The 10176-nt window shown below is 44.5% G+C and overlaps 1 protein-coding gene across 2 annotated transcripts in view; it reads left to right on the plus strand.

Moving 5' to 3' along the window:
- The first annotated feature begins 266 nt into the window (after window positions 1-266).
- LOC133463933 (regulating synaptic membrane exocytosis protein 1-like) overlaps window positions 267-10176 on the plus strand; it is a 169118-nt gene continuing 159208 nt past the window's right edge. For both annotated transcript variants that reach the window (XM_061745731.1, XM_061745732.1), the window contains exons 1-2: window positions 267-684; window positions 8489-8563. In XM_061745731.1, coding sequence (XP_061601715.1) covers window positions 542-684; window positions 8489-8563 — 218 coding nt within the window. In that variant the 5' untranslated portion in view covers window positions 267-541. The remainder of the gene's footprint in view (window positions 685-8488; window positions 8564-10176) is intronic.

Raw genomic sequence — 10176 nt, forward strand, 5'->3', positions numbered from 1 at the left:
TCCCCGCCGAGCCGAGACCCCCGGCCGCATCCAGGGAGCCCCCCCTTCCCTACCCCCACCCCCCCGTCCCCATCCTCCTTCTCCTCCATCTCCTCCTCCTCCTCCTCCCCATCCTCCTCCTCCTCCTCCAGCCTCCTCTCCCGTGCGCCATCAGCATCAGGACCAGAGCGCCGCGGACATGCAGGGCTCCCCGTGAAACGGAGGCGGTGGAGGGGAGAGGCGGGCGGGTGGGCGGCGGGAGGGGGGTGGGGGGAGAAGAAGAGGAGAACCGCGGAGCAGCGAGACGGAGGAGGAGAGGCTGAGTGCAGGGGACAGGCATCCAGGATCTCCCCCGATCCAGTCCTACGCCGCGGCCGCCGCCGGTGCGCCGCCACCGTCGCCATGGGAACCCCGCGATCATCGCTCCTGCTTTCACCGGGGGCCATGTCGTGATCCGTGGGCACCGCCAGCGGGTTTTCTCTCTCCGTGATCCGAGGCGGAGGAGGAGGAGGAGGAGGGAGAGGAGGAGAGGAGGAGAGGAAGGTGGTGGCGGCACGGGAAGATGTTCGCCTCGGCGGGCCCTCGGGGCGCCCCGGCCATCCCGGAGCCGGACCTCAGCCATCTGACGGAGGACGAGAGGAAGATCATCATGGCTGTGCTGGCTCGCCAGAAAGAGGAGGAAGCCAAGGAGGAGGCCATGTTAAAGTAAGGGAGGGAAAAGAGACAGATACATAGACTGTGCACAGTGAGTGTGTGAGATGTGTGTGTGTGTGTGAGGGAGAGAGAGAGAGAGAGAGAGAGGCCTGATTCCATTCTGAAGAAGTCCATGCTCCCTTAGACATGTCATGTGGATGAGCTGCTCATCAAAACCTAGTACTTTCCTAAACTTGGCCTCACTGAGCCCAGAATGCATTCATGTGTGTGTGCGTTTGCGTGTGCAGATCCAGATGAAGTCAACACACGCTGTTACATCCTCCACACTGTGACTCAGAGAGGCCCGTGCAGGTCTGAGCGGGAGGAGGACGCATACATGGAGGGTTCAAATCCAGTTCACAGATCCTCACCGAGGGCCAGGTGCCTAACTTCCTCCAGAGGGAGATACACGGGAAGGAAGTGGGAGGGTGAAGGGGTGTGTCACCACAGATCAGCCCTGATACTACACAGATGCAAAACAAGAGCCGCGTTTCTCTCACCTTTACTTTGCTTCACTAACATCTCTATCCCATGTCCGCACAAGTCAGGGTTGCAAGCATTTGCGCCTTTTTCTGAATGTTTCACCGATAGATGCTGCAGGAAATTGCAGAAGCCATGGCGTTGGGAAAGTAAAAGTAAAACCCTCCCTGTTGGCTTTATCTGTGCAGCATCCGTCTCAACAGCTGCTGTTCTCAGCTCTGGGGTGCGGTTGAGCCTTTCCCAGCCTTATGCACTGTATGTAGGCCAGTGCTCTTGCAACAGACATCACACGGGCTGTTATAGAAACATGGGCCTGTAGCAGGAGAGGGAAAGGTGCCAGTGTAGTCTTACTGTGAATGAGGAGCGACTACTTCCCTCCACCTCCTCTGTAGCGCCTTCAGTGTATCAGAAAAGTCTCTGGATGTATCGTCCCTGACTGTGATCGGTACTGAGGTGTACTGTACACACATCCACCTTCCTTCTCCTCCATCAAGTTGAAACAATGCCTTGCTCACGTTTTCTGCATTGGAGGCTGCATGCACAGACGAGCAGATAGTAAGATAGAACGACCCACCTAAGCGAGGCGCTCCTCAGGCTCTACGTCCCTGTTCTATTTTAAGCCCTCTGTGTGGACTGATGGCCCAGCACTGGAACGGAAGATCGATTCATTGCATCTAAAGAAGGAAATGTCCAATTTATAGCTCCGGCTCTAAGTGGCTATGCATCATTTTAAGTAATGTATTAAAGAGGAATGGATTCGGTCATGTCATAATGTAGCAACTGCGAATGAGGCAAGCCGTCAGCACATACGTGTCCGACCGTATATATATTGCCTTCTGCGGCGTTTCCCTTCCCTTCTGCTTAGATGGACGTTATCATGGAAAAGCCTCGTGTGTATGTGGGATCGCATTTGGGTCTACATTGAAAAGATGGTTGACTAATACATGCATGCTAAGTGTGCTAGGAGTAGGGTAGTGTGGGTTGTAATGCAGAGCAGTACTTATGAGCTGTTAAGATGTACTAACATCAGTTCCCTGGCTCTCAAAGCATTCAAACCTCGTAACACTGGTACGTCAGCCTGTATCCCTGATTCTGCATCCCTGAGACGAATATAGCACAGTAATATGACAAAGCATCAGTGATCAACGACCGGTGCTCTCATTGTATCAGGAGCCAGAAAAAGTGTGAATTTTAGCGGCGGTTTAGCAGGTAGGATGGCCTTTCTCAGCGAAACAGAAAACTCGGTAGTCAGTATTCATCCCAAACTGTGATCTCTTATTTTCAGTCCATAGAGCACACAGCTCACCTGAAAGCCAGAGCAGCGGCACACACACAAACTCATCCACAGTGTACAGTCTGCAAAGTCTCAATGAACACATCCAGAAACATGGCGGGAAGTTTATGTAAGAGAACGTATCTGCTACAGTATGTGTTGGTGTGTGCTCGGTGTGGCCTGCATGTCCCCCTGGAAATACATCTGCTGTCCCAGCTTATTAATATGCAGGATATCCATATGTGAAATGTACACAATTAAGATGTCAGTATGTGAACACTGTTTCCCACATGCTTTTGCCTTGCTACTAGTGTTTGTATGGCATTGGTATCAGCACACAAGGGTAAGACATTACCAGCAGTAAATATAAACACATAAAAAGCTTAACATTAAGTACATCAGCTCTTTGAGTGGAACAGATTGTTACAATTGTTGATTTTAAGACCCAAACAGGGGCAGCCCGGTGGCTTAGTGTTTAGCACTGTTGCCTCACAGCAAGAAGGTCCCCGGTTCGACTCCCTGGTCTTTCTGTGTGGAGTTTGCATGTTCTCCCCGTGCTTGCGTGGGTTTCCTCCGGTTTCTCCGGCTTCCTCCCACAGACCAAAAACATGCTAAGTAGGTTAATTGATGATTCTAAATTGCTCGTAGGTGTGAGTGTGAGTATGTCTGGTTGTGCGGTTACAGGACTGTCTCAGAAAATTTGAATATTATAATAAAGTTCTTTATTTTCTGTAATGCAATTAAAAAAAATCATACATTCTGGATTAATTACAAATCAACTGAAATATTGCAAGGCTTTTATTATTTTAATATTGCTTATTATGGTTTACAGTTTAAGATTAAGATTCCCAGAATATTCTAATTTTTTGAGATAGGATATTTGAGTTTTCTTAGGCTGTAAACCATGATCAGCAATATTAAAGTAATAAAAGGCTTGCAATATTTCAGTTGATTTGTAATGAATCCAGAATGTATGACATTTTTGCATCACAGAAAATAAAGGACTTTATCACAATATTCTAATTTTCTGAGACAGTCCTGTATGTTGCCCTGTGATGGACTGGTGACCTGTCCAGGGTGTAACCCCTGCCTCTCACCTGAAAATAGCTGGGATAGACTCCAGCAGACCCCCATGACCCTGCAAAGGATAAAGCGGGTATAGAAAATGGATGGATGGATGGATGGAAGACCCAAACATCAAAAATCTATTTCATCAGGTAGTTACTGGTGGAGATTGGAAGCGCAGTGGTTAATTACAAACAACGTAACCCTAACACCACGGCTCATCCTTTGTGAGGCCTGCTTGCTGTAACAGTGGGAGTTGCGTCAACTCTCTGATAAATGCATAGAATCAGAATCAGAATCATCTTTATTGGCCAGGTTCGAACATTGTCCAACAAGGAATTTGACTCCGGTAGTTTCACTCTCTATGGTAAAGGTAACAATAAACAAATGAACAATAGACAAATAGACAAATAGACAATAGACAAATGTGGAATTTCTATGTACAAAATTATAAACATTAAAAGTTTGCAGAAGTAAGATCTCGGTATGTGTACAAACCCCCAACACTGTTCCCACATGTTTACCAGCAGTACATAGAAATACTCGGCAACAAGTGAAATATGAACAAAAGTACTTTGAGTCGTTCCAGTACTATTTTTTTCTTTCTGTTACCGGGCTTTGAGTATCTTTCTTCTTTACTTTTCTTTTCTTTATTTATTTATTTCATTCATTAAAGGAAAAACAAAACAGTTCAATATAATTACAACAAATCTCTTTCCTTGAATGAAAGGGAACAGAAAGAAGACTACGCTTATTTTATCTGTCCCTTTTTCCTAAGAAATCAAATTTCAATTTATGTAATAATAAAAAAAGAAAAACAAATTACGCAATTTAAAAAAAAACCCAACACAAACAAACAAAAAACAAAACCAAAACTACAACAAAGTTATAAAATAACACAAAATAGCTGTCGTCAAACACAGATAGTCGTATTCTTTTTTGATTCAAAGAAAAAAAAATATGAAAATGGTGCTAAAAAGAGAGAGAGAAAAAAAAGAAAACCCACCTAACTTAACAATTATCATGATATTTCTTCACCAAAATGGCTTTTATTATTCTTTTAAATGTAATGTTGGATTTGCATTCTTTGGCTTCTGTATCCAGATTGTTCCATAAACTGATACCTTTTACAGAAACACAACGTTCCATTAATATCATCCTGAATTTAGTTTTTTTAAAGATCTCTGTTCCTTTTAAGTTATACTTATTTTCTCTTTTTTCAAAGTTTTTCTGTATATTGATTGATATTGACTGTCTGGTATGTATCGGTTGATACATACCAGACAGACGTGATGGGCTGGACCTGAAGACTCAGTAATCTGGATATTTGTTAGTTGGGAGGACATGGGTTTTATTTTTGCTTTCACAGCCAGCGCTCTCACTCACCGGTGGCCACGGACATTGTTTGCTTCGGTTTGTTTTAGTTGTTAAAGAAAATACTGAAGACCTGAGCTGCGTGATGTTCTCTTAACTGATCCTCTCATTCCCAGGCGTTTGGTGCTCCACTGGTTTGGTGTTGTCACGCTCGTCTCACGTTACCCACACTCCTCTGGTCAAGCTTGAGTAGATCACACGGGTTCAGTGTTGCGTCTGTGAAGGCTTGTTTGGGCACCCGTGTGTGGGCGGTACTCGTTTCTGTGCGTCGTGATGCGGAAGTTCCTGAGCCTGTGAGGTGGTAATTGGGCCATGTCAGAGGTCTGACTGTTCGCCATAAAGCTTCACTTCTTTGAGCTTACATGACATATGGCGCTTTTCCACTAGTACCTACTAAGCCCGACTCGACTCGCCTCGGTTTTGCGCTTTTCCACTAGGGGTCTAACGTGCCGAGTAGATACTTTTTCTGTAACTATTCTGCCGAGGTTCTAAGCTGCTGAGTCGACTGCATCTGACATCATCACACCGATTGGTCGGGGGGTTGGAGTCAGACGTCTGAGTCAGGAGGAGGAAATCAGAGAAAGAGACTCTGACGGATTCTTGTTCATTTTATTTGACAGGCAATGGTTGCGCAAAAGTCTGTTTGGTGATCCAACTCTGAGGTGCAGATGTTCATAAACCTGGTGTCTGAGGAGAGAATTAAAAAGGGATCTAGAGGCGATAAGGAACGACCAGATCTACCAGGAACTCTGTCTCTTCATAGCTGCTCACGGCTCCAGCTGACTTTTCAGCAGCGCAGAGACGAACTAAAAAAAAAAAAAATAGCTTGAAGCTTCTCACTCTCATTTTTTAACTTGATATCAAACACAAGCCACAGATCCAGCAGCACATCTATCATCTCCTCCAGGTTCTACATCTTTAGTGTTGTTGTCTTCTTCATTTAGATCACACAATCAAATACGTCACAGCAGCTTCACTCCAACCTCCTACTTCTGCTCCAGGTGCTGAATTGTAGTGGAAAAGAAACCAGGCCGAGTTGAGTAGAGCCGAGTCCCCTACAGTTTGGAGAGAAACGTTTCAGAAATGTACATCGTACATCAAATGTACGCCAGCAGTGTCGCAGCTTCAAGTGTTAGCATAGCTACCTCTGATCAGCGACTCAAAGCAGGATGTTGCAGGGCAGTATTTCTGGCTTTTAGAGCTATGACGAAGATGATTCTTCGGATGGTGCGTAGGCGTAAATACTCGCAGGTCCCGATACTCTTATTTCTGTTGTGATTGGTGAGCACTTCGGATGTTGGTATTGGAACTTCATTAGTCCTTTGAGTGGAACTGATTGTAATTTGGCAACATGAGGCCCACTAGTCAGGTTTATAGGGTCATCATTGGTGGGGACTGGAAGATTAGTCACCCGAGTTAATTACAAACAATCCAACTTTGACAGCCCAGTTTATCATATTGTAAACCAAGCTGATCAGCTTCTGTCAAAATCTATCAGGAATTGTAAACTGACAGAGACCCTCTTTTGAACTGACGCTGCGTTTCACTTTTCGTAACGCGTCACGAGTAATACACACTCGGCCCTTTTGAATGGAAACCTGCATCAATCACCTGCATCAATTGATTGCACCAATCACCATAACAAATTCCTCGTGTGAAAACTTGGCAATAAACCCTTTTCTGATTCTGATTCTGATTCATATTTGGCAAAGACATCCACAAATCTGAACTGAAAGAGAAAGGAGTTTAATTTGATTTTATTAAAACATTAAACTTGTTAAACAGTAGCCCTTGGAAAGTCGTTTTAAAAAGAAAGCTGGTGGTCTTTAACAGTTTAAGCCAAAGATGTGGAGCTGCCTTGTTCACCAGCACATGATTGCTTAGACAGCCTGCACGGGATCTTTTGCTGTTTCCAAAGTGCCAGAAATGTCTGATAGAGGGGTCCCCACAGTATTGACATTAAAAAGACATGTCTTCTGTTTCAGACAGTGTAGGTGTTGGGGGGGATTCTCTCTGAGTTCCCTCTGTGATCAGACTGATCAGAGCCCACGGCTCATGTTTATGGATGAGACGGTTTTCAGCCCCTGTTTGAATGTGTCAGTGGACGTATTGAAAGCACGTCATCATTGTCTAAGGCCTGTCATTGACACCTACACTATACCCAAATACTGCAAAGATAGAAATGGAAGATTAGTTCTGTTTGCATTTAGTACCCGTACAGTATAAAACAGAATTTGATGACCTTTCCCAAAGTCTGAGGACTTCCTGCAGTCTTTCCTGTTGTAGTTCTCTGTTGCCGCAACAAGGAAAGGCAAGGAAAGTTTATGTGTATAGCACAATTCAACACAAGGTAAGAAAAGAGGTAAAATAATAAAAAGCACAAGTTGTTAAAAAGTAAGGGCAGTAGAGTCCAGCAGGTACATCTCATTCTTAAAATGGCAAGAATTATGTTTCTATGCGGTCAAAATGTACAAAGACCGGGTCAAATACAGTATTACAAAAGTAATCTGTAACAATTTGTACATGGAATTAAACCAATTTGACAATTCTATGCCACAATACCTGTTTCCAGGTCTTATTTCTTACAACTGACGAGAATTACGTTTCTATACAGTCAAAACGTACAAAGACCGGGTCAAATACAGTATTACAAAAGTAATCTGTGTCGATTCGTGCGTTGAATCAAACTAATTTGACAATTCTACGTCACAATGCCTGCATTCAGGGCCTATCCGTCACTAGTGTAACTTTGCACAGTTTTTAAAAATCATAAGTATTAAATTTAAGAGTACGCTTTAGTAAACAGTAATGTCTTTAGGCCTGATTTAAAGGAGCTGACAGTTGCAGCAGACCTCAGGTCTACAGGAAGTTTGTTCCACAGGTGAGGAGTAGAATAACTGAATAACTGAAGCAGATTGTTGTGTCAGCACTGGTTTAATGTCAGATTCCCGTCCTGACACAAACCTCCACATTTATCTGGGCTTGGGACTGGCACTATGAGTGGCAGAGGCAGTGTGGTGTTCCATGTCCTGCCCAGGGACACTTAAGCCCATGTCGGGGCAGCAGATCGTCCCGGCGAAGTTCCACAACTTTCCGTTGGATGACAACCAACTGCCTACACCACGGGTACCCTGCTATGCCACAGCGCACAATCCATTCATAAACTCTGAGAACTTTGTGAATTGCAGAGAACATTGGAGAGCAAAAAATATTGTTCTGTTGAACGCCTGGAGAAATGAATCCAGGGCTGACTGCAGTCCGAACTGCTATCATATTTATCCTACAACAGCAGGTTAAAGGGTAGATAAGTATTTGTTTTACTCTGACAGAATTCCTGTAGCTAATCATTGTTTGTTGCAAATGAAAGGAAACATATTATGCCTTTTTATTTAGAGTTGACACAATTTTCTGAGCTATTAATGAAACGTCTGTGACATCCTCTGCTGAAAATACCGCAGGTAGAGGATGCAGTAGAGTTTTGAGTTTTGAGTCATTTCAGACAAACAAATATATGCTCTCAAGCGCAGAAACAAGTATCTCTTTGTGACATGTCGCCTGCAATAGACTGCATGTAGAAGAAAGTTAGGAGAAACAAAACTAATGAAACTGTATTTTTCTCATCAGGGAAGAGAAGCCCATTCAAGCAAGAACTGTCAACCTGGTTGGGCAGAAGAAACCGCCACAGCAAAATGACGTCAGGTGAGTGGCAACAGCTATTTAGCTGGTAACTCCATAACACCCCGGCTTGGTGGAGCTCAAAGAGATTAAAATGCAAGTAAAATGCTTTTGTGTGATTTGACCTCAGAGGTTTCTTCTGAGTTAAAGTGGGTTTGTTCTCAAATCTATTGTAGACTTCAGTTAGGTCAACAGTGTGGATGATAAATCAGCTCTGATGACTTTCTTATGGTTGTTTAACTGCAAACAGAGTTTAAATAGGTGAGATCACATGACACAGAGACCTCATTGCAACTTTTAGATTGACAGTGTTTTTAGGACAGGAGTCCTCCGCTGATTGATGTTATATCTGTTTAACACTCCATATGCTATCGCTAATCTGTCAGACGGTGGCTACATATAGGCTGTGCTTCAAGGATTCAGTCCACTTAGTCCAGTCCCAGCTTTGTTGAGTCATTAAAGGCCAGCTTGTGTCATCTTCCCCCGTAAAACGTTGCTGTCTGAAGGCTGAATTCAAATGCAGGTCTCACAGTTGGCGTGACTCCCTGCCAAGCGGTTTATCTGGAGGAACGCCTCCATCATGTGTTTTGTGTCTGTGATACGTTTGACTTCAACTTCTTACGAGTATCCAAGTTTCACACAGAAATCTGTTGAGAGCTGTGAATAATGTCCTTAAAAGAATCTTATATTTATGCAAACGTAGGGATAGTGTGGTCCACATTGCCGGTAGTTAGCCAGATCTTTTCTAGTTGACGGTTGTACACCAACAGGGCCGCCCTTTGTCACCAGTTCTGTTCATAACTTCAGTTATCAGTTCAGTGGTGTTAGGATTTTGGGATGATGTGGTCACAATGATGGAGCGGTGACTTCGGTTCTCACTGCAGCAGTTCACAGTGTGAAGTTATGGGAATGAGAATCAGCACCTTCACATCTGAGACCATGGGTCTCGGTTGGTAAACGGTGGAAGGCCCACTCTGGGTGGAAGACTTAGGGTTAGGGTTAGGTATCTCAGGGTCTTGTTCACCATTGCAGGAAGAATAGAGCAGGAGATTGACAGGTGAATTGGTGCAACATATGCAATGGTGTGGACTATGTACATGTTGGTTGTGGTCAAGATAGAAATGATCCAAAAGACTGTTTACCGGTCGATCTTTGTTGATACTCTTACCTGTCGTTACGAACTGTCAATAGTGACCAAAAGAATGAGATTGAGAATTGAAGCGGCTGAAATAAATGTAACCCACAAGGCCACTGGTCTCTGCCTTTAAGATAGGGGGAGGAGTTCACCCATCCAAGACAGAGGACTCAAAGTAGAACTGGTGTTTGTTGAGGTGGTATGTTCATCTGGTTACGATGCCTCCTGGACTCCCCCTGGGGAGGTGTTTCTGGCATGTCCAACCAGGGGAAGGCCCCAATGCAGACACAGGGCCCATTGGAGGGATTATATTTCTCGGCTAGCCTGAGAAAAACCTTGAAGTCCTTCTGGATGCGCTGGAGGAGGTGAATGGGGAGAGGGAGGTCTGGCCGTCTCTGCTCAGGCTGCTGCTCCCACCACCCGGAACTGGATAAACAGAACTGTTCAAGGATGGATGGATGAAAGTATGGATGGATGGATGGATGGATGCATGGATGGATGC

This window comes from Cololabis saira, chromosome 17 (assembly GCF_033807715.1).
Source record: "Cololabis saira isolate AMF1-May2022 chromosome 17, fColSai1.1, whole genome shotgun sequence".
NCBI classification, from domain to species: Eukaryota; Metazoa; Chordata; class Actinopteri; order Beloniformes; family Belonidae; genus Cololabis; species Cololabis saira.